The sequence below is a fragment of the Myxocyprinus asiaticus genome, chromosome 2 (assembly GCF_019703515.2).
Source record: "Myxocyprinus asiaticus isolate MX2 ecotype Aquarium Trade chromosome 2, UBuf_Myxa_2, whole genome shotgun sequence".
Lineage (NCBI taxonomy): Eukaryota > Metazoa > Chordata > Actinopteri > Cypriniformes > Catostomidae > Myxocyprinus > Myxocyprinus asiaticus.
The window spans coordinates 4,563,327-4,588,047 of NC_059345.1; the positions used below are offsets into that span (position 1 = coordinate 4,563,327).

General features: G+C 39.5%; 1 protein-coding gene and 1 long non-coding RNA gene across 2 annotated transcripts in view; both read left to right on the top strand.

Annotated features, from left to right (window-relative positions):
* The first annotated feature begins 1,528 nt into the window (after positions 1–1,528).
* Positions 1,529–16,905, top strand: LOC127412271 (oxygen-regulated protein 1-like). Its single transcript, XM_051648506.1, has 3 exons — positions 1,529–2,182; positions 9,329–9,479; positions 10,052–16,905. Exons 1-3 carry the CDS (start codon positions 1,529–1,531, stop codon positions 15,442–15,444), a joined length of 6,198 nt encoding a protein of 2,065 aa, XP_051504466.1. The 3' UTR covers positions 15,445–16,905.
* A 4,773-nt stretch (positions 16,906–21,678) lies between these two features.
* LOC127454411 (uncharacterized) overlaps positions 21,679–24,721 on the top strand; it is a 5,374-nt gene continuing 2,331 nt past the window's right edge. The window contains exons 1-2 of the long non-coding RNA XR_007899523.1: positions 21,679–21,724; positions 21,870–21,913. This is a non-coding gene — a long non-coding RNA (uncharacterized LOC127454411). The remainder of the gene's footprint in view (positions 21,725–21,869; positions 21,914–24,721) is intronic.

The following is a 24,721-nucleotide window of genomic DNA, read 5'->3' on the forward strand; positions in this document are numbered from 1 at the left end:
TATTGTAATTTATGATTACACTGATACTAGATCTGAGCGATTTGGACAAAAATCTAATTGTGATTATTTTGAAAGAAATTGCAATTGCGATTTGAACTGCGATATGATAAACAAAAAACATGTGTGATTCCTTTTAACCTAAATTAAACCATGTTTTACCCATGCTTTACTGCCAACCAGAAATACTGTTCTAGAAAGGTTGTTCACACTTGAGTCCTCTAAAAAAAACTAACTAAATAAATAAATAAAACTGTGAAACAGAGGGGAGGAAAAGCATCACAATAATTTTTTTGAAACCCAGTCAACCTGAATTTTATTGCAATAATAATAATAATACTTAGTTAAGAAATTGTTAAAGAAATACATTATTGTATAATAATAATGATCATTATTACTATAATCACTTATTATTATTATTATTATTATTTAACAGTAATTTATTTCTTTAATAACTTCTTAACTTACTATGCAGTCCCGGTAAACCCACAAGCCTTTATTTCGGTGGAAGCTTTTATTTTGAAAACTAAAGGGACGGAAGTTTATGTTGCTTGAAGTTGAATATGTAATACAATGATCCCATGTACATGTATTTAAGAAAGCACTACACACTACAGACAAAAACAGCCGTGCACATATGTGCAGCACAGCGGGCACCAGGTTGAGACTTTTTATTTATTTAATTAAATCACAGCCCTCACGGTTTGAAAATCACACTGGGTCATATGGCGATTTCGATTTTAATCGTTCAGCCCTAACTGATGGGTGCAAAGATGGGTGTATACAAAAGTGTTAATGTGCAGAATAAAGACTAAAGAATGATGATAAGAGAGGCATATCTTACTTTGGCAGATGTGTGAAAGGCTTTCGCTGCAGATGGCACGTGAGTCAGAGTATTTGAGTAGATTTGATTCCTTTTGTAGACTAATTTAATCAAATAAAATAAAAAAATCACATGACATGGCCTTGGAAAATGTCTCTAAGCAAATGATCACACAGATGTAGGTACATTTGCACCAGTTCACTAATAACTGCACACCAGTGTGTTCATGTTGACTGATCTGAGCAACGTAAACAGAATTAGCTGCCGGCCTCAACGTAGGTGGAGCTCCAGGTCACACCTACCGATGATGTGGACCAATTGCAGTAAGGTGTTTAGCAGCCAGTAGGAATTTTTCCTAAAAGTTTACCCAGGCAAACTGTTCCGAACCACCGAAACGAACCTAAAAACACCATCTTTTTGCCAGATTTCTTTCCAAATGATGTCACACCCATTCGTTCTTCGATTTCGTATGAAGTATATTGTGGCCTTCAGTCACATTAACTTTCATTTATTTTTCAAGCAAGATGCAATGAAAGCAAATAGTGACTGAGGCCGTCATTCTAACATCTCCTTTTGTGCTCCACTGAAGCAAGAACAACATGAGGGTGAATAAATGATGACAGAATAAAATTTTTGGTTGAACTAAAAGACACATTTGGATTAACTTATCACTTGCCTCTCACTTTACCCTGCAGGTAAACAACGATCATGAGTGAAGCTTCAGTGATACGCAAGGCTGCACAGGCCCAGTCCACAGCCAGCGGTAACACTCAGATGACATCACGACAGCCATACATCAGTGAGACCATTGCCTCCAAACGTGTGTGCTTTTACAAAAGCGGTGATGCCCAGTTCAGCGGCCTACCTGTGGTCATCAACAACCGCACCTTTAAAACCTTCGTGGCGCTCTTGGATACCCTGTCCAAGCGCATGCCACTGCCATTCGGCGTACGCACTATCACAACTCCTCGCGGTCATACGGCAGTTCAGTCCCTTGACCAGTTACATCATGGCCACTCATACATTTGCTCTGACCGTCGGACCGTCAAACCCATTGACCTGGAGAGGGCACGCCGGAAACTGCCACCCTGGTATCACGCCCGGCCCGTTAGCGCCCGGCACTCGGCTTGGCAGGTGCACAGTCACGCTGCGCGTGGAACTCGCGGTGCAAGACGGAACGAGCATGCCGCCCTGTTGCGCACGCCAAAACGTCTGGTGGTGTTTCGTAATGGAGAGTCAGAGGTAAAGCACACACTGATGCTGCAGAAGAGAACAACTCACTCATTTGAAGCGCTGCTGGATCACATATCGGAGCTTATGCACTTCCCTGTACTCAAGTTACACACTCCTGATGGAAGAAGGGTGAGGATTATGTCTTGACATTACATGCATTTTTATTTAAAAGCTTTCATTTTTCATTTAACACTCTTCTGAAAAAACACGTTGCAAACAAACATTGCGGAGGTGTCGGTCACGTGCATTGTTGTGCTTTTGCACCATGCACATGCACTTCGGCCCATGCGTTAGGATGGCTACCCCATGCCCCCCATCTGGACACGCCCCTGCATTCTCTCATTATTGATTTCAAAGCTTGAAAAAAAAAAAGTCCAATCCCTATTTCTAAAAACAATTATTTCAAAATTAAAAATACAAGCACGTTCTTATTGAACAGAGTTTTCATGTTTGAAATTTTCATGTTTGGGTGAAATATTCCTTTAATGGAATATTACAAGCTTGACAGCATTTGTGGCATAATGTTGGTTATCACAAAAATTTAAAAAAAAAAAGCAAAAGTTGAGGTTAAAGTAATGCACTTACAATGAAAGTGAATGGGGCCAATATTTGGAGGGTTTAAAGGCAGAAATTTGAAGCTCATAATTTTATAAAAGCCATTCACTTCCATTGTAAGTGCCTCAATGGAACCCAGATTTGTGCTCTTTTTGATTTTAGAGTTAAAACTATCTGTTCTATACAATTCATTTCTATAACTTTTTCTACATTTGGCAAGTATCTCTATATGTTTCAAACAAAGATAAAAAAGAAGAAAGCTGAATTATTTGTATTGTAGTTATAAGACGTATTGAATATATAGAGATTCAGACCCTAGTGACAAGGTACTCACCTGGTATTAAGATGCGTTTTGGGCGATCCGATCACAAATGGACAGGCGAGACACATCAAATTTACACCTGGTCGTAATACGCGTCTCCTTTGACCCCTTGTGTTCAGATTTTGATGGGAGGGTCTCAGATTTCATGACGACATACAGTACATCAATAACTTCTTCAGTGCATTTCTGCATGATGTAGAAGTGCAAAAATGTTAAAAAAGACAAAGAAAGTGGGGGCCTGGGAAGCTCAGCAAGCATTGAGGCTGACTACCACCCCTGGAGTCACGAGTTGGAATCCAGGGCGTGCTGAGTGACTCCAGCCAGGTCTCCTAAGCAACCAAATTGGCCCCGTTGCTAGGGAGGGTAGAATCACATGGGGTAACCTCCTCGTGGTCGCAATTAAGTGGTTCTCCCTCTCAATGGGGCGCATGGTATGTTGTGCGTGGATCGCAGAGAGTAGCATGAGCCTCCACATGCTGGGAGTCTCTGCGGTGTCATGCACAACGAGTCACATGATAAAATGCGCGGATTGACGGTCTCAGAAGTGGAGACTTGTCCTCCGCCACCCGGATTGAGATGAGTAACCGCGCCACCACGAGGATCTAGTAAGTAGTGGGAATTAGGAAAAATTGGGAGAAAAGGGGATAAAATAATAAAAAATGTAAAAAAGACAAAGAAAGCGCAGTAAAAATCTGTGCACCATTTCTCTTAATTATCCTTGCATTTAATCTAAGCGCAAACGTGATGTTTAGAGTAGAATTCTTAATTATTTTAGTGCAGTACCTGTATTTAGTGAGCTTCGTGTGAGTGTGCTTCTCATCTGTGTCTCTGCGTGTTGATATCAGGCACACTGAAGAAGTTCCATAAATGTCTTGTGCATGTACACGTATGTGCTTTTTCAAATTTACCAATCCAGTGGTTATTTCCTTATCCGACAAAGTTTAAGCTCTTGTTTTAGTGCATCAGTTGATTGGCAGGTGAGTAGGCAGTGCTTCGCTGCTGTTCGAATGCATTCGAAGCATCCAAGCATGCATATTCGGCCACTTTCAACCACCTCTGAATGGCTGAAGTGGACAAATCTCAAAATTTTTTGGACCCCTTTTACACCTGTCCCGGAGCGCCCAAATTACGCATATTAATACCATTTGTAAAGGGGGCCTCAGACTTTATTTTATACCTCGTTATGAATGTATATTATAATAGACTTATTATAATGAGCCCCCAAATATCACAAGAATATTACACGGTGAGCTTTAAATTTTGCGTCTAATACAATATAATTCTAACAAAAGTCAAACCATTATAATATTTTTATATCTTAATTAATAAAGTTGACAAAGAACGTGGGTGCACAGGTCAAAGTATGCACATTTATATAGCATAGTTAACTAATAGCAACATGTGCAAACATCAAACTCTATTGGAATCAACTGCGAGCATTACTCGAATGTTCACAAGAGGAGAGCTAATTGTCTGGCGAGTGTAAGGGTGGTGTCACATATAGTACGTTTTAAGTGAACCAAACCCCGTTCGGCTAAAGTGAACCAGAAAGGGAACCAGCTGCAGATGACCTCAGTGCTTTTGGTGTTCACAATGTAAGTGGACCCAGTTTTTTGGTCCTCTTCACATTATTGTGGTCTCAGACCCCTTGTTGTTCACACCACAGCTCCTTAAGAACTCAGACCCCATTGCAGCTAGGGCTGTCATGATTATAAAATTTGGCTGACAATAATTTTTAATAAATAATTGCGATTATTATGATTAGTAATCTGTAGACGGTACGCACATCAGAGCACTTTAAAGCGGTTCATCTTAACATGCTGCTCTGCTCTGAATGTGGCCGGTCTGTTCATGTTAGGTGCTCAAATAATACAACAAGAACGGAATATGAAACACAAAAACACGTCATGGTAATCACGGTACATCTATATTCGCTTAAGATTCCCATATGTAGACAGTAAATTGTGACTGGAATATGAAGTATGTTATGCAGCTATGCATGGCAAGTCACGAGGTACTTATGTCATAAAAGGCAAAGCGGACTGGTACCTCTTTGCTTTCACATCTCACAAATCAATCGAACCACAAAAGGACCCAAAAGCAACGAGTTGCAGCTTATGAAGAACAATTCGATTCAGTCAGTTATGAGCTTCTATTTCAGTTAAGATGATGCCTTAGGCCACGTCCACACTCATCTGTTTTCGTTGGAAAACTCAGTTTTCAGTTTTTTGACATCTTCGTTTTCCAAAGTATGCAGTAATGGAAAGTGTTTTCAAGAGAAGAAAAACACAATTCTAGAGTGGATGAGAGGCATAAACGTAGCAAAATGAATGCGTTTTCAAGCATTATAAATGTATTACTGTGGATGTGGCATTATAGAAGGTAGTTGCCTATTAGCATTGAACAGTAAGGCAGCTCACTAGGGGCTGGGCGATATATTGAATATTCACAATATTATCACAATGTTTTGATGGCGATATAAAATTATGCAATATTGTGAATATCATGATGATTGTAAATTGCTTTTGTTTTGGCCAAACTACGTTTCCAGAAGAGCACGTCATGATAATTTCATGATCCTTCTGGGCTGCACAATTAATCAAAAATCATCTAAATCTCAGTATTGTCATATGCGATTATTAAAGCTGGAATATCTTAACTTTTTCTGTATTCAAATACTTTCTCCTATCCCAGGCTAATATACAGAGACAACTACTAGTAGGCAGTTCTTGGGTTAATTTCTCAAAAACTGTAAACACTGTGTTTCTGTTGCGCTATGAAAATTGCTCAGTTTGTTTTGAGCGACCCACTTAGACCTGCCCCAACAACATTACTCAACCAATGGCATGAGTTGGCGGCAGTACTATCTCTTTGTTTGACCAATGGCAGATGGGGGACGTATTTAGACAGTGGCGCAGCAATTACATACTTCATCCTTAAACTAAAAAGTCTGTGATTTAAGTACTTCAGAGTGAACAGAAAACGTGTTCTGTGATGATACGCAGTTTACAGCACTCTCAGAGCAGTTCACGTGTATTGTGAAAGCAAAGTGCTGCAGATTCACACAGTGGCGCAATTCCAAACATTTTTAACCGCTACAAGATATTACAAAAACCTAAAAATGAGACACGGTATCACAGAAATGAGGAGATGACAATGCTTCAGCAGATTTGTAATTAGCTAAATTGTAAACTGACAAATACTCACACACACACACTTTCATTGTTCCACCAAAATAAAAGCTCCAGGTGAATGTAAAGTAAATATGACAAAAATATATTATAATTGTACAAAACAAATTTTATCCTTATAATAATTCATATAATAATAATTATATTATTTTGTATTATAATCAAATTTAACTGGGCTTCAAAAGTAAGTAAGGTCACAAAACATTTTTTAATACAAATATTTGTAGGAAAATATTGCTTTTTATTACTGTATTGTTATATTGGTGCATCTAAATAAAAGTGATTAAATATCGTTCTTAATTTAGTTAATTTAATTGTGTTAATTTAGTGAAAAACTGAAAAACATGCCTTCCATATTTTTAGATTTTTATTTCATGCATTAAAAGTTTTGAATCTACATTGGCTATTTGATTGACATTATGGTTACTCTGATTAAAAATAAATAAATAAATAAACTTTTAATGCCATTTCAAGCTAATGCATACAGTCAATAAGCTGAAAAATATCGAGATATAATTTTTTTAGCCATATCGTACAGCCCTATTTGAAACAGAAACCCCACCAAAGAAAAATCACAAATGACATCTTTTTAATACCTTAATTGTTACTCCTCGGTAATAATGAGATTAAATTAAGAGCAAATGGAGGTTTTTGCTTAAATCTCCTGGTTTGGAGATTTTTCTCCTGAGAAAAAGACCTCCTGATCTCATATGGGTCTCCAGAGTTTCAGAAAAGCTCTTTCACAAACTGTGCCCAGGTTTTCCAAGATACCAAAGTCAGAGATCTCAACATGAATTCAAACATTTCTCATCAAATTCTTCCATGAACCAATTTTCTGAGCTAGACTATCCACTTGAATTTCATTACTCTATACTCTTACTCACTAGGTTGTGTTTTTCTTTGGTTTTGCGTTTTATTTATTTTATTGGGTTGCATTACCCAATGCTCATGTAGTTATTCACTTTGGGCAGCCCCCAATGCTTAAGTTGTTCTGAACGATTGACATGCCCACATTACACAAAATAAAACACAAAATAAAATGAATTAAATAAAACTTTTATCCATTACCACATCTTCCGTATTTTTTGGTGTGATCAGAGTAGTCACCATATCAACAGTGTCTCTGATGTGAGCAGGCTGAGCGTAAGTGGATTTCACAGACTGATGAAGACCGGTTGCCCAGCAGTACTAAACCTCTTTACAATCTCATCCTATTACAGGTGCATCTCAATAAATTAGAATGTCGTGGAAAAGTTCATTTATTTCAGTAATTCAACTCAAATTGTGAAACTCGTGTATTAAATAAATTCAATGCACACAGACTGAAGTAGTTTAAGTCTTTGGTTCTTTTAATTGTGATGATTTTGGTTCATATTTAACAAAAACCCACCAATTCACTATCTCAAAAAATTAGAATACATCATAAGACCAATAAAAAAAACATTTTTAGTGAATTGTTGGCCTTCTGGAAAGTATGTTCATTTACTGTATATGTACTCAATACTTGGTAGGGGCTCCTTTTGCTTTAATTACTTCCTCAATTCAGCGTGGCATGGAGGTGATCAGTTTGTGGCACTGCTGAGGTGGTATGGAAGCCCAGGTTTCTTTGACAGTGGCCTTCAGCTCATCTGCATTTTTTGGTCTCTTGTTTCTCATTTTCCTCTTGACAATACCCATAGATTTTCTATGGGGTTCAGGTCTGGTGAGTTTGCTGGCCAGTCAAGCACACCAACACCATGGTCATTTAACCAACTTTTGGTGCTTTTGGCAGTGTGGGCAGGTGCCAAATCCTGCTGGAAAATGAAATCAGCATCTTTAAAAAGCTGGTCAGCAGAAGGAAGCATGAAGTGCTCCAAAATTTCTTGGTAAACGGGTGCAGTGACTTTGCTTTTCAAAAAACACAATGGACCAACACCAGCAGATGACATTGCACCCCAAATCATCACAGACTGTGGAAACTTAACACTGGACTTCAAGCAACTTGGGCTATGAGCTTCTCCACCCTTCCTCCAGACTCTAGGACCTTGGTTTCCAAATGAAATACAAAACTTGCTCTCATCTGAAAAGAGGACTTTGGACCACTGGACAACAGTCCAGTTCTTCTTCTCCTTAGCCCAGGTAAGACGCCTCTGACATTGTCTGTGGTTCAGGAGTGGCTTAACAAGAGGAATACGACAACTGTAGCCAAATTCCTTGACATGTCTGTGTGTGGTGGCTCTTGATGCCTTGACCCCAGCCTCAGTCCATTCCTTGTGAAGTTCACCCAAATTCTTGAATCGATTTTGCTGGACAATCATAAGGCTGCGGTTCTCTCGGTTGGTTGTACATCTTTTTCTTCAACACTTTTTCCTTCCACTCAACTTTCTGTTAACATGCTTGGATACAGCACTCTGTGAACAGCCAGCTTCTTTGGCAATGAATGTTTGTGGCTTACCCTCCTTGTGAAGGGTGTCAATGATTGTCTTCTGGACAACTGTCAGATCAGCAGTCTTCCCCATGATTGTGTAGCCTAGTGAACCAAACTGATAGACCATTTTGAAGGCTCAGGAAACCTTTGCAGGTGTTTTGAGTTGATTAGCTGATTGGCATGTCAAAACATTCTAATTTTTTGAGATAGTGAATTGGTGGGTTTTTGTTAAATGTGAGCCAAAATCATCACAATTAAAAAAAAACAAAGACTTAAACTACTTCAGTCTGTGTGCATTGAATTTATTTAATACACGAGTTTCACAATTTGAGTTGAATTACTGAAATAAATGAACTTTTCCACGACATTCTAATTTATTGAGATGCACCTGTATACTGCACTACAAACTGGGATTGAACATGGAAAGGGGAAACATGCTATTTAGATTTTCAGCTACCTCATTGCTTTGTTAATGTTATTGTTATGTCCTCTGTAAAACATGATCAAAACTAGCATTGGACTTTTCAAATTGTCTTTGGCAATCATATGTAGATGTATATACTATATCAGATTGGAGAATTAGACAATAATCCTGCTACTTAATGATCTATTTTGCTTTTTGAATAAAAGCATTTATCACTAAAAAGCTAAACTGACAATTAAGAAGGGCATTAAAGTCTATTTGGTAGGCCAATTTTTTGTTAAATTGTCATGAATAGATTGACTGCTCTATAACATGTAGTTTACAGATAGAAGTCTGGTGATACAGTATATAAAAAGATGTTTTTGTATTATCATAGGTGGATGGACTTCCTGCATTGATATTGTGTTCTGGAGTGTTAGTGGCTGCTGGCCGAGAACCCTTCAAAAAAAGAAACTATGATGTACAGAAGCCATCTCCACCGACATGGCTACCGGCTAAAAGAGTGGGAAGGCTACATCCAAAAGCCCGTAAATTGAATTTAATTTACTTTCATTCCAGGACAGAGCTCAACTAATAATTGATGCAAAAAATAAGAATTCTGTCATCATTTATTCACCCTCATTTTGTACGAAACATGTATGACTTTCTTTCTTCCATATGGAATACAAATGGAGATGCTTGAAATGAAAGAATTGAAAGAAAATGGTGACTGTGGGTTTGTAACAACATGAGGGCAAGCAACATGACAGAACTATCATTTTCCTGAGAACTAACCCTTTAGGAGTTCTTGTTAAATTCCCTTTTGAATAAAGTGTCTAATATGTACATTGAATCTCAAGCTAATCTATTGCTGAGACTGGCTTGAGACAAGTGCTGAGACATTCATATCTGCTGTAATACCTACAGTGACCTACATCATTCAATATGGATTATATCAACTATGCTCGCTCTAATCTGTGTGTTTGTATGCTCTTTCTCTGTCTCCCTTTCAATGCTTCTCTGCTGTCCTGACCTGGCCAAACAACATCTGGTCTTGTTGAACCTCTACATCTGTCAACACATTGTGAAATCATATTGCCATATCTTTAATATCCTAAAGGGAAAAAGAAGTTCAGCAGCATCACATCTCACCCCTTCTCACAATCCTCTGAACGCTACTTGGTGAACCAGATACACCACAGTATGGCAGGAAGCATGTGTGATTTTCCAAGTAACCCAACTCGCTCTATGGAAATAGAGTCGGGACAGTGTCTTGAGTCAGTTGCTGAGACGGACATGATTACCTGTCTGGATGGCGAGGGGGAGGCAGATATACACATACCCCCTGATGATGACATCGAGAAATCCTTTCAAGTCAATCAGGATGGAAGTATGACTGTAGAAATGAAAGTACGCCTCACTATTAAAGAGGAGGAAACCATTCATTGGACCACCACAGTAAGTCGCTCCAGTGTGAACAATCAAATTAAAGCAGCCTCTGAGTCCTGTTCTAATCTGGATGCTCAATTACCCAACAACTTGCCCACAATCAGTGATCTTATGACCACAGAGGTCAATGGGAGTGACCCTAAAGACAGCAACCCTACCTGCCATGAGGAAGGTGGTAAGGCAAATGAACATAGTGAAATCAATGGTGGTGCAGCAAGCATCAAGTTAGAGCCCCTTATGCCCCTTACCCACTCTCCAGGGTGGCACAAGGTACAACAAAAACAGTACATCGAGAGCAACAGTTCGTACTCCTACAAGGAAGAGCTGGACAATGGAGAAATGATGCAAGAATACTGCATGGTTCGCCATTCCAGCCATCCTGTACCCAAGCCCCGAGGCTCTTTGCTCTGTGAAATGAAAAATATCACCACCACACAGCAACAGTCCAGCAGCTACAGAGCTTCAGAGGTTCTCCAGCTCCAGGAAAATAGGAAGGATGTGTATGAGACAGTGTTACAAATCTATGATAAGCAGACTTGCCAAGAAAACCTCTCTGGCAACACGCAACTTGATTTGCAAGGTTTTGGCAGTTCACCATCTACTGACACGGTCTTCCCATCATCTTCAGATAAAACAGTCCATTCATCTAGTGATGATATGGAATCTGAGACCTTGGCCTTGGCTTCCACCAAATGTCAGTCAATTAGGAAACAAGAAAACCCCTTTATACACCATACTTCCATTTACAATGCAAGCAAAGAGTTAGTAACTCATCCGCCGCCTGTTACTGCATCCACAAAAGCATCATTATCTAGAGGAATTTTAACTCCTGGTACATCCATAAAGAGGAAGCCAGTGAGAGTAATTGTGAAAAAGAATCACTTGTTTAAGACTGCTACTCCAGAAAGAAAACAAAAGGATGTTAAAGCTGAAATTCTGAAAGAAATAAAGAAAATAAGAGCTGACATATTAAGCCAGACAGGAGCAATGAAACTTAAAAAGCATTACAGAGCCAAAGCAGTTCAGAAACTTCTCAAAAGCAGGAATAATGGTGGTAATGGAAGCATATCTCTAAAGCCTCAAACAGAGCAGTTAGAGAGTAGTGTTCACCTGAAAAGAGAAGATTCAAGCCTGTTATTGGTTGAAAAAGAAACCCCTACTAAAGTCTTGGCAAAGACAAACTTGCTTCATGCATTACAGAGCAAAGGTACATTAACACGACAAACATCAATCTATGAGGAGAGTGGTTCTCAAGGAGAGACTCAAGAGATCAGTCAAAGTATGTCTCTTCCTGCTCTCAATTCCTCAGCCTCTCTAATGAAAGAATACGTTGAACTCTGGCTACAAACGAGTCAGCCTGAACCAACTCCTCGCCTTGATGAAGAACCACAGAAAAACACAAGCAGCTTTCATATTGTTGGAGAGCAGGAACCTTCAACAGAAGTGTCAGAGAAAAATTGTGAACTTGTGGAGGGAGGAGAGGGGTTTGATACAGTTCAGAGGACTGCAGTAGCAACAAACCCCTTTTCAACAAATGCCACATCCCAAGGTCATCTTGCTTCCGAGAGAACTTCCCCTTATAGAAATTTGCCAAGAAGTACCTCATTGAGAAGGACCCCTTTGAGTCATGAAATGACACCATTGCCTAGAAAGCTGACTTTGAAAAAGTCCTCCCATTCCTTATATTCTATGTTTGAAAAAAATCAATCAGCTTTGGGAACCTCTTTGAAAAAGACTGGCAATGTTCATCTTAAAAGGACACTATCTCCAGTAAATACTATGCAAGGCACTCCACTGCCTAGCCAGCCCTCATTAGAAACTATACCCAAAAACAACACATTGGTAAAAGCATCTTTGTTCAATAATCAATCTGTTGCAAAAATGGCACCATCAACAAATGACACTGTTGACAAGAAAGAGCTCCTCGGACTTTCGATCAAAAAGCAAACCCTTTTAAACAAAAATCAATTAAATAGTGATAACTCAAAGAAAAAGGAAAACCAGTATTTTGAGTCAAAGAGTAAATCCTCCACAAATGATAAAGAAGAATCTGAAAATAGATCATACGATATTCAACCAAAGCCCCTGACAGAACAGATAAATTTGCAAGCAGAAAAGTTCTACACAGTCAAAATGGCTGTCAGGCCAGATATGAAGCCTGTGCTTGATCAGCTTTGCCATTCTATTCGATCACTTTTTGAAATAACACGGCACAAGCATTCATCATGTTTGAAGAAGTCCCAAAGTGTGCCAGATTTTTCTTCACACCTGGCATCTACATTTGGCTCCTCATCCAGAGTACTTCTTGCCTTTCTTGCCATTATGACTTTAAAGGAAGGTTTAAATCACTTAAATGCATGCCGTCAGGCTGAGAGCAACATAAGCTGCTCTGAGGCCATGTTCATGCTGCAATTTCTAAAGGAACTGGCAGGAATAGAAGATGCAGAGCAGCTGCAGGCAAGTCTGACAGACCTGCACACCTCAGCATCTGTTCAGTTCCTACAGAGCTGGAAGGGCTTCCAAGAATTGAGCATTAAGAGTCTCAGTGTCAAACCAGACTCCACTGGGAATGAGTCCCTTCATAGATCAAGTTCAAAGAATGAGGAGCAGGCTATCCAAGTGCTAATGGGAAATTTAGGTGTTCCTGAAAGGGTCAGAGAGGAGCTAGCAGCCTTCAGCAATGTAGATAATTATGTGACATGCTATCAGGATGAAAACATTGAGGTTAATGATTCGCTCCCAGAAGTGAATGTCAATGGATTTTCAGAGCTTTACTACAGAGAAGACATGGTTAATTCCTCAGATTTTGTGCTTGAGGATTATGTGAACTTTTATGTTCATTCAATTATTGATAGAGCGGTAAATGCACATATTAAGGAGAGCTGTATATTACAGAAAGACATTGTTGTGATGGCTGATATACACAAGAAAGATTTAAGAGATGAAAACATCTACAATGTAAAGACAACTGAAAAGGGTGACTCTATACCTGATTCAGATATCTGTGAGGACATGCCATCTAGTGAATCTAGCTTTGGGGCGGAGATGCACAGAGAGTTGGTTTTCAAGAGAATAGAAGGCAGAATTGAGGAAGTAAGACATGAAGAAGAAGCAGTCAAAAAACATCAGGAAATGGAGGAAGAGATGAGAGTAGAGAGACAAAGGGTAATTGATGAGGGAAGAGGTACATTTGAAGAAAACAGTTCTGAAGTAGAGAATCCTAAATCTATGGAAGAGGTGATGAGAAAAGTGCTAAAGGATAAAGTGGTAGATAGAGATAGAGCTAAACAACAAGACTCTAAATTGTTCAAGTCACTTGTTAGCTGTGAAGGAAAACTGACTTCCTCTGAAGATGAAAATTTAAATCAAGAACTAGAAGATGGTACATGTGATGAAGGGCTTGACAACAAATCTTTCAATGAAGAAAAAAATCTTGCTGTGAAAACTCCAATGCCAAATGATGGAGTAGAACAGATATGCTCAAACAAAGAGATATCAGGACCTTGGCAAAGTGAGTGTCAGACATTTCCAACACAAGACCATGCATTTTCTGAAGAGCAAGGTATTCCTAATGATATTCACATTGAACCAAATGTGGAAGTGGATGAGATCAAATGTTCAAAAACACATCAAGACTTTTTTATGGAAAGTATGACTTATTCTGAGGAGGAAAATGTAATCATAGAGCCACCGGAATGCTACACCATTTATCAAGAGGACTTTGAGGAGCTTCCAGAGGAAGGTATTGAGGAGTATGAAGAAAATAAGATTGATTTTAAGGAAGAAAGAGCAAATACGGTGGCACAACTTATCAGTAGTCTACAAGATCAAGAAAGAACAGTGGACAGAAAGCCTTATAATCCTGCTCAGAGCTCTGGTGAAAAACTCTTGAACCACATGAACACAACAAATTTAGAGGCACCAAAGATTATCAAGCCCACCAAGAGTGCTTCTATAGATCTTCTCTCATCTTCACTGGCATTCAGCTACGATTCCAAAAACAGTGCTTTGTCTAAAGATCCAGAGGCAAACATCCAGATCAACAGAGTAAAATCTATTCGAGAAATGTTTCTTGCAAAGAGCAACACTGACATGCAGCATGGACAGACATGGCCAACCAGCCCAAGTTCTGATCTGTCAGATTACCAGCCAGAATCTTCTGACAGCAGAGAACACCAGACATCAACATCCCCAGAGGTATCAACAGAAGATAAAGACACATGCAGGTTGGCCATAGCCAAGGGTTATGTAAAAAGAACAATCGAGAGGCTGTATGGAAAAGGTTCTAAAGGATCTGGTTCTGATGAGAAAAGACCTCCATCAACTCAAAGGACCAAGCAACGAGAAGGTCTTCGAGGTACACATGTCACCAGTCTGGCCTCCATCCATGAGGGCCGCACAAATGTCATATCAGATCTGTCATACTTCAATGCCACAAGTTCAGTAGATGGCTTCAATGAGCCACACATTGTCACTCTAAACGCCCAGGTGGGACCCAAGGATGCAGTCCTCATTGACAAGGGTCGCTGGTTACTTTGGGAAATGAGTCCCAAATCATCCCCAGAGCCTGAAGACACACCCATGAATGTAAAAGAGAAGGAGTCCTTGGCTAAACCAGAGCAGGATTCTGGGAAAGAGTTTGTTCCATACTCTTTATTTGGCCCTACGACCCCTGACGAGGCTCTCGCGGAACAAGGGGAACTTGCTGGGACTCAAGGGATGAATTTTACCTACTTTCACCTTCCAAATGCCAATGATTCTGAGCTAGAGGCAGATAAGCAAAAAACTGACACTCCAAAGAGGAAAACAGAGAACAAAGTGACTCCGCTAACAGAGCCACATAAATGTTGGGCTAAGAAACATAGCATTCGAACTGTCTTCAGCCCACCAGACATCAAGAAATCAGCTAATAAGGTGCATCCAGTGACAGAAACGACACTTCCGGTAGTTACCCAGCCAACCAAAGGTCAGAGTGCACAAACAAAGGTTGTAAGGCGCTCTGCAGAACCTGATGCACTGGAGATACTATATATGTTTTGTGGAGAGCACTGCCCAATTCTCTAAACTTGCCTCAGACTGTGAAAAAAAACTTATTTTGTCTTAATTAATCTTAGTCCTCACCTTAACACTGGCAATGGCCACCAACATGAACCCAAACATGAAGGACATAAGACTGTTGTTATGGAAGCATTCAAGTACTTTAAAGGGCTAGTTCACCCAAAAATGAAAATTCTGTCACCAGTTATTCACAGGCCCGGATCTAGAAAGATTACATTAAGGGGGCAATGACATACGAAGGAGGGACGTCGGGGGTGGGAGGGTTGGATGAGCATGTGTCATGTTGTTCCAAACCTGTATAACTTTCTTAGCCTCTGCCAAAATGTGAACTTTGTACCTGAGATTTCCTTTTGTGTTCCATGGGAGGACAGAAAATCCTCCCGGTTTAGAACAACATGAGGGTCAGTGAATGACAAAATTTTCATTGTTGGGTGAAATATCTTTTTAAAGAGTGTAAAAAAGGTTGGATGAGGACAGAACTGAGCTGAAGATTAAATATTCTGCTCTGAATATTCTGTCTGTGTTATGAATTATAGTGTTTAATGTGAAACTAATGTGAAACTACACTTATTTTGTACCTCATCAGATAGTACATCTGTTAGTCATTCCATTAGTAATGTCATTAATATGCTTTATATACTGTATATATATATATATATATATATATATATATATATATATATATATATATATATATATAAACAAACAAAATCATTATCAAAATGTGAATTATGCTGGGTAAAAGGCATGGTAATGCAAAAATGTCTGGCCGCAATTAATTTCTTACCTCTTTAGAATATGGACACTTGAGGTGAAACAAGTCATTTCTGTCTTCTTGCTCAAATGATAGAACATTTGTTGATGCCAGGACAAGTCATGTTATTTGTCTTCATCCAACAGTGCTTGTTTGTTGTATGGCCATGTTGCCTGTCACTGCCCGGGGAAAGAAAATACATTTATTTAAAACAATTATAGATTGTCAGAAATGTGTGTATTTTATCTTGTTTGTTAATGTGGGCATGGTTGATTTATACCAGACTGAGTTGTTTTTAACTCTTGATAAATAAATGTGTGTGAGGAAGCTGTGCACAGTAAGACTACTCACTGCATGTAGAAAAGAAAAAAACAAATCTGTGTTGATTTGTCAAAATGCAGCTCCTCAGTCACTGGCAGCTGATATTGTGTTATTTCTTTGAATTTGTTATTGATTAATAATTTAATTATTAATAATCTATTGTTTGTTGTTTGTTCTTTATCATGAACTGGTAATATTTCTCTCTGAACACTTGTTTACCACTGGAGGTCAGACTGACCAGTCTACTGCTATAGCACTCTAATTCCACTTAGTGGCAGCATTAGTTCTTATAAAATTCTATTTTATATTAAAAGCATGGTTCATATAATGTTTCTTCATCAATTATTTTTTGCATGTTCAGCACATTTTAATGATCATCCTCCCATACACAATAAATTACAAACATACTTAAATGTGCATAATGTGTACTTTAAAATGTAAACATCTTAAGATTGTATTTCCTATTATTTATATATGTTATGTCATATAAATAGTATTTTTTTTTTTACATTCATATGTATGAAACTATATATATATATATATATTAAAAAAAAAAACTTTGTCACTAGGCCAAACTCTTGTCTGTATATGCTCCGTTGCAAAAAAAAAAAAATTAAATAAAAAAGCGATACATTTTGTAACCGCAATGTTTAAGTTTATCAAAAAAATGAAAATTCCGTCATCATGTACGCACCTTCATTCGTGGAACACAAGACACATTACTCCAAAAAGCATAAGAAAGTAATCCATTTTCAGCTTTGTGTGACGAACATACCTAAATGCAAGTGATTATTCAGTGCTAATATTCCCCTCATCGATTCAAATATGGTGCCCAGCTGAGGACGTTTTTGTTTACGAGAATCTCAGAATGGTTCCTAAACGTAAACAAATCTGAATCGAATCTGAATCAATTTGGTGAACCGATTCACAAGACTCGAGTCAGCAGGATGAATCACACTACGCCGCGAAAGTTGACAAACAGGAAAATGAAGGAAACTTTATTTTTATTGTATTGTATTTTATTTTAATATTTTATTTATCTTTATCTTTTTGACAATGGGCCTAATTCATTACTAAAAAAAAAAAAAAAAAATCTAAAATACTTTTGCATTCCCTAGCAATAAATTTAACATGGTTTTACAACTGTAACCATATTTTGACATTGATATTCATAGTAAAATCATAGTAAAAATACAGGAAAATGAAAACCATGGTAATACAAATAATAATGTTGAGGTTATTATGGTTTTACTACAAGATTTGTAGTAAAACCTTTGTACAAGATTAACCATTGTTAAACCGTTAAAAAACATGGTTGCTATATGTGTAACGGGAGCCAGCTGTTACGTGATAACTGTGTGGTTTGTGTAAACCTCACTCCCCTGTCCTCAAGAGGCGCACTAGCGACTAACACTGGAGGCTGTATACTTTAGCCTTTAGCCTCCTTGTTAGCATGCCCGCCTCCCATGCCGGCTGACGCCGGTTCGAATCCCGAGTGGGTCGAGCAGGAGCGGCTACAGTGCTACTGACGAGCGGTGTCTTTTAACGGGCATGCAGCAGAGAGATGGCCTGGCTGAGCACAAGAGAAGCATAACCCCTTAAGAAGTCGTCGCTGCTTTTCCTTATGGGACATCGGAACCTTACCAATTTGCATGGGCTTAGTGTCGAGGTGAGAGTTAGGTGACCTGGTGGAAGGTGTGTGTTGTGGGTGATGATCAGCTGCCCAAGAGGGCGAAGAACGACATTGGGTCGAGCAGGAGCGGCTACAGTGCTACTGACGAGCGGTGTCTTTTAACGGGCATGTAGCAGAGAGATGGCCTGGCTGAGCACAAGAGAAGCATAACCCCTTAAGAAGTCGTCGCTGCTTTTCCTTATGGGACATCGGAACCTTACCAATTTGCATGGGCTTAGTGTCGAGGTGAGAGTTAGGTGACCTGGTGGAAGGTGTGTGTTGTGGGTGATGATCAGCTGCCCAAGAGGGCGAAGAACGACATTGACGATGATCACAACCCTGAGTCAGGCGTTGATCGACTCGGATTGCCAGGTCATCAAACCGAGGGGGAAGGTCCAAAGGATAAATCTCATCCTGAATAATGTCAGAAAGTCACAGCAAGAATAGGTCCCACATAGCATGATCGTTCCAGTCGCTGGAAGCGGCCAGGGTGCGAAACTCTATCACATAGTCGGCAACTCGCCAATTACCCTGGGACAGTCTGTATAAAACCTTCCCAGCCTCCTGACCTTAAGCCACACAGTCAAACACTCTGCGAAGTTCAGAAGAGAAAGCTTCATAGGTGGTGCAGCACAAATGTCGGTTATCCCACATTGCTGTTCCCCATTCTCCGGCCCTTCCAGAGAGGAGCGTGATTACACTCACAATGTTGGTGTCTGAGGCAAACGTAGAGGGCTGCAAGGAGAAGAACAGATCCCTCACCTGAGAATGGAGCTGGAGGGAGGATGCGTGCCTCAGGGTGCCATGGGGCATGGGAAGCTGTCGAAGGAGATGGGGGTGTGTCCTGAGAGGGACTAGGATCAGGAGGTGAGCGGAGCTGCTGGAACACCGTGGTGAGTTCTGCAAGCTGCGATGCCACCATCTCCAGCACGCGGTTAGAGGCAGAGATTTGATCTTGGTGCCGTGCAAGCAGGGCTCCGTGTTGCGAGAGTAAAGAGTGAAGAGTAGGCTCCTCACCTGGATCCATACTGGCCAGTTTATTCTGTCAAGAGGGTGAGGGTAGACAAAGAGACCAAAATGTAGAGGAGAAAAGTCAATGAGTTTATTAACAACAGAAAGGGTTTTCAGCAAAGCAATGACTGGCGAACCCGGCACCGGCTGCAGTGGCGAGATGAGTAGGAGCAGTAGCCGTGCAGTAGGCTAAGGCAGAAGTGTGTTCCTAGGATGAGTGCGTGCACTGTGGAAGTCAGGAGCAATCCGAGGGATGTCCGTTGAAGCTGGTGTGGTATGAAGCAAAGCCCAGGCTAAGGTTTCCCCCAGGGGGCCTGGGTAGCTCAGTGGTAAAAGACGCTGGCTACCACCCTGGAGTTCATTAGTTCGCTAGTTTGAATCCAAGGTGTGCTGAGTGACTCCAGCCAGGTCTCCTAAGCAACCAAATTGGCCCGGTTGCTAGGGAGGGTAGAGTCACATGGGGTAACCTCCTCGTGGTTGCTATAATGTGGTTCGTTCTCAGTGGGACGCATGGTGAGTTGAGCGTGGATGCTGGGTGGATGGCGTGAAGCCTCCATGCCTCCCTATGTCTCCGTGGCAATGTGCTCAACAAGCCATGTGATAAGATGCACGGGTTGATGGTCTCAGACGCGGAGGCAGCTGGGATTCGTCCTCCGCCACCTGGATTGAGGCGAATCACTACGCGACCACGAGGACTTGGCCGGTGAAGACAGGCGAAGGCAAACTAGAAGATAACCACACTTCCCAATATGTGGGCAGAGACAGGCAACCAACAATCACACGAGAGATCCCCAACTAGACAAGCGAGCACGGTTAACGCTTGACAGTGCAAACAATAAACTGGCAAAGAAAGAGAGGATACACAAGGAATAAGTAGGGAGTGCAATCAGAGTGAAGCAGGTGTAGCAAGCGAGTTAATCATTGGCATGATCAGCTCCTCTCCAGTAACAATCAGCGTTCCCATGGAAATGCTGATCATGCGTGCCGGCTCCACCTGTGAAACACGAGGTAGGGAGAAAAACAAACAACAGAAGTAGACACACATTCCTGTACAAAACAGCCATGACAGATGTAACAAACGGAACAAATAAATTAAATCAAAGGTAATATTGTCTAAAAGGGGTGTGGCGAGAGCTAAAGTTAATGCATACATTAGTCTAATTAGGGCTTGAAAGAGGAAAATTGTCCACATTTTACTCTGCAGCCATCTGATGTCGAAACAGCTTGCAGCATACTCATGCGTCAATATTCAGCAGTTCATGCAAGTTAATAGAATAGATTTAGCTTAAAAACATAGTAAAGAAGTACTAATGTTGTATACTTGAGTTGTACAATTGTTTTGATGAAGTTAAAAAAAGAATACATTAGTTTCATAACTTTTGACCACTAAGTTGTATTGAGCAGTTATGAGTAATAGGAAATTCATTCAAAGTCCTAGTAATAACACAAATTAATTGTATATTATGATATATTTAGATAAAATTTTACTGAAATGTTGATAAAAATGTGTCTTCATATGTTTTGCTGTAGTTAATGTATATTTTGAAATGTCAAATAATCTCTACATTTTATTATTTCTAAAAAATGGCATATTAATTAATAACTTTTAAATTTGTCAGTTAACATGCCATATGGGGGGGGTGGGGGGGCGGTACCTCTGGCTCGAGCTCGAGCCCTCCATTCTGAACAGCGAGCCACATATGTTTACTTTCTCTTCACTCAAAATTACATGAAGAAGTTAACTCATGAAATAGTTTTACATGAAAACCATTGAGTTATAATTTATTTATAAGCTTGAATTCCACCAGGTCAAAATTGATTTGAGAATGCAAAAGGTGTATGCAGTTTCTGAACGCAATAGGAGGGTTCAGAGAATATAAGGTCTTACTGAGATATAACAGCAGAAATTCAAATGATACTACTCATACTGACTGAGATGCTCCCCCCAAAAATCATGAATGTTGTGGACCACATACAAATAGGTGTAAAGGCATAACTAATGGATTATAGCACATTAAAATAAGCTATGATTGTAATGGGCATCACACTAACAGGATCTAATGTATTCACTACTTGCACTTCATTTCCATTACATTTCCATTTACTCATTTAGCAGATGCTTCTAACCAAAGTAACTTACAAATTAGAACATACATTTGTTTTGAAACCATCAATGTTAGCCGTGCTGATATTCCAATATTATAGTACACATGAATAGCACCAAAGTGTAATTGCACAACAATAGATCATTTGTTTTGTTGGTGCTGTGTTTATCTGGCTGGTATTAGTGTTTTATTGGTCAGCTGATGGGTTAGCTGGGACAATGAGGAGTTTAGTTTCATTTCAGAGCCTGTCCAGTACAGCAGGTACTAATCACTGTGGAAAACCTGTTGCCATTTAACTATCAAAATGTGTGGCAACATGTAAATCTGATGTCTCATTGAATTTCAGTGTATTTAGCAAAGTATGTCAAATGAAGAGAGGGAAGGACAACATACTCATTGCACAGACTTTCAGAAGCGGAACAAGTAACATGTTTTTGATACATTGGTTTATTTTTGTATTTTTTTTATATTCAAATTGGGCAGTTTGATTACTCTAGAATAAAGCATGTTTTATAAAGTTTTTATACAAAACTTTTTCAGAGTAGTTCAGTTTTTTGTTTTCTTACAGATGTATCATGATGAAGACTGATCTGCATTTGGTGCTTTTGCCAGGTTAGTTTGAAAAAAATTTTTTATTTTTTATTTTATTTAATAAATGGATCTAGTTCAGTTTCATCCTGTTCGAATCTTGACAAAACATAGAGTGAGGTTCAAAAGTCTTCCATGTGAAAATTTAGCATTTTTCTGATTTAAATTTTTTTTCCAACAAATGATAGCGCCTGTATAACAATTTGAATGAAAAAGTGCAATTTAAATATGCAAATAATTTTTAGAAATTCTTAGCACAGTATTTGGTATGTCCTTCTTTTGCTTTAATGATAACATGCACTGGAGCTGACATAAACAAATCCTGATGATCAATAAATTTGGCATGATTTGAGAATGTTCCAAAGAGCATCTTGTGTGCTTTAATCTGACAGTCTGTAGAAAGACTTAACAGGGTCAATGTCATTAATTTACTTACATTTGATTAGTGAAATCGTGCAAAATCTTAATTATTTCCCATTCATTTTACATTAAAAAAAAAAAACTTTATTTCCAGCTTAAAAGTAATTTTTGAATCCCAGATTTTCAATGTGGACTTTTGAACCCCACTTTGCACATATATTTACATGGTATGCTGTTTAATTACAGTTTTTTTCAACTGCTTACACACATTTTCAGAACTTTGCCTCTGTTTTCCCCCAAAACTTTACACACAAATCCAAGAATTGCACACACAAAATGCCTCACATCTCTTGCAAAATGAAGCACTGCATTCAAAATATCACAAACACATCTCAAAAGCAAACATTTGTCTTACATTGCAAACATCTTTGCCATAATATTATATTTTTGGATATATCATATACACACAGTTATTCAAAACCTAAAGCTCTTCTTTCATGAGCTCCTATGTACATTTCTGTACAAAATTGAAAGTAATTGGCAGAGAGATGTTGAAAAATTCACGGTAAATGCGAAAGCAAGATTGAAACCAAACTATTAATTTTTTTACAGTAAGCATTTGTGGTTGTGAATACAGTATTTCACAGTACGAAAGAAAAGAAATACATCAACCATGTGTAGTTGGACAGAAACCAAACATAATTTTGAAAAAGGTGATTATTCCAAAGGAATGGTGTGTGTGATTGTTGGTGGGCGAGTTGGTTGGGTGTATCTAGGCTCCATCTCTCCTCCGGGCTGGGTCCGGCCACAATACTTCATCCACATCACATGCTATGTTCTCTCTTGCCAGACACCGTGGAAAGAACCTCCTTGTATGGCGTATCCAACCTTGGATGGAGGCAGCGTCAATGTCTCCACATGCCTCCTCCATTACCTGGAGAAGTGTCATGTTGACATAGGGACGACGATCATACACTTTCCAGCGCCATTTGGAGAAAAATTCCTCAATAGGGTTTAGAAATGTTGAATATGGAAGCAGGTAGACAACAGAAAAATGGGGATGAGTAACAAACCAGTTTTGGATCAGATGGGCATGATGAAAGCTGACATCATCCCAGATGATGACAAATCTTGCCTGGTCTTCATTCTGCAGACCTTGAACAAGCATATCATGAACAGCATCCAGAAAACGTATGATGTGATCAGTGTTATAGGGGCCAAGTGTGGCATGATGCTGCAGGACACATTCTGTGTAATTGCAGCACACTTTGTAATGTTTCCGCCACGTTGTCCAGGGACATTGACAATGGCCCTTTGTCCAGTGACATTTCTCCCCCTTCTTCTGGTTTTGCTGAGATTGAAGCCCACCTCATCCACATAAATGTATTCATGGACGATGGCATGGGCATCCATCTCCAAAATTCTCTGTAAAAGACAAGAATATGTAGATCAGTATATGCAGAACCCAATAGCCTGACTTGGTAGGTGCAAGTCTGGTATATTGGAGAAAGTGTTGTATGCATACATCCACAAAGTCATGTCGAAGGTTCTTGACTCTGTCACAGTTCCTTTCAAATGGGACCCTGTACAGCTGTTTCATTCTCAGTTGATTTTTCTGGAGGACACGATGTATTGTTGAGGGGCTCACAGCATTTATGTTAGCCAAAATTGTGGCATCGTTAAGGATATGATTGCGTATTTGGCGAATTGTTATAGCATTATTGGCCAAAACCAAATTCACGATAACCGTCTCTTGCTCTTCAGTGAACATGTGACCTCGCCCACCATGAAACCTTCACCTTTCCACTCTGCTGAAGATTCAAGAACAGTGCGAGTGTGTGCCATAAACTGTAACATAATATATACTATTTTATACAATATAGTCAGAATGTCTTCTTACAGTCAGCTGTACTGTTGTACAGTATGATAACTCACCAGACTGTGACCAATCATGCAGTGCACTGCAGTAAATGGATGCATGGGTGCTAAAATATATGTATTATAGTATTGCATATGTTATGCTGAAATAGCCATTATGTGTACATTAGAACATGTGTACATTACAGTAGATTGTTACATATCTGTTCTCATTTCTAAAAGTTCGAATTATACCCTCCACTGTAAATCGACTCAAATTAGGCTGGACTCTCTGTCCAGCCTCTCTCATTGTTAAACTGTGGTTGATCACATGATCAATGACAGTAGCCCTAATCTCATCAGAGCCACTCTTCTTGTTCCTGGTCTTTGTCCTCCTCCCCTTCCTCTTCCAACTCCTCCTTTTGCTCCTCTCTGAACTCCTCCTCCTCTAATTCGAATGCTGCCTTGTCCTCTGGCTCTCCCTCCAACTCCCCTTACTCTGTCTGCATTGTTTGCATCCATTGTTCAAAACCTATAACTTGACCTTTGGCCTATTTATAAGCCTATTCTAAAGCCATGATTGGTTGGTGTTAAGTAAAGCAATGAGTGTTTGCA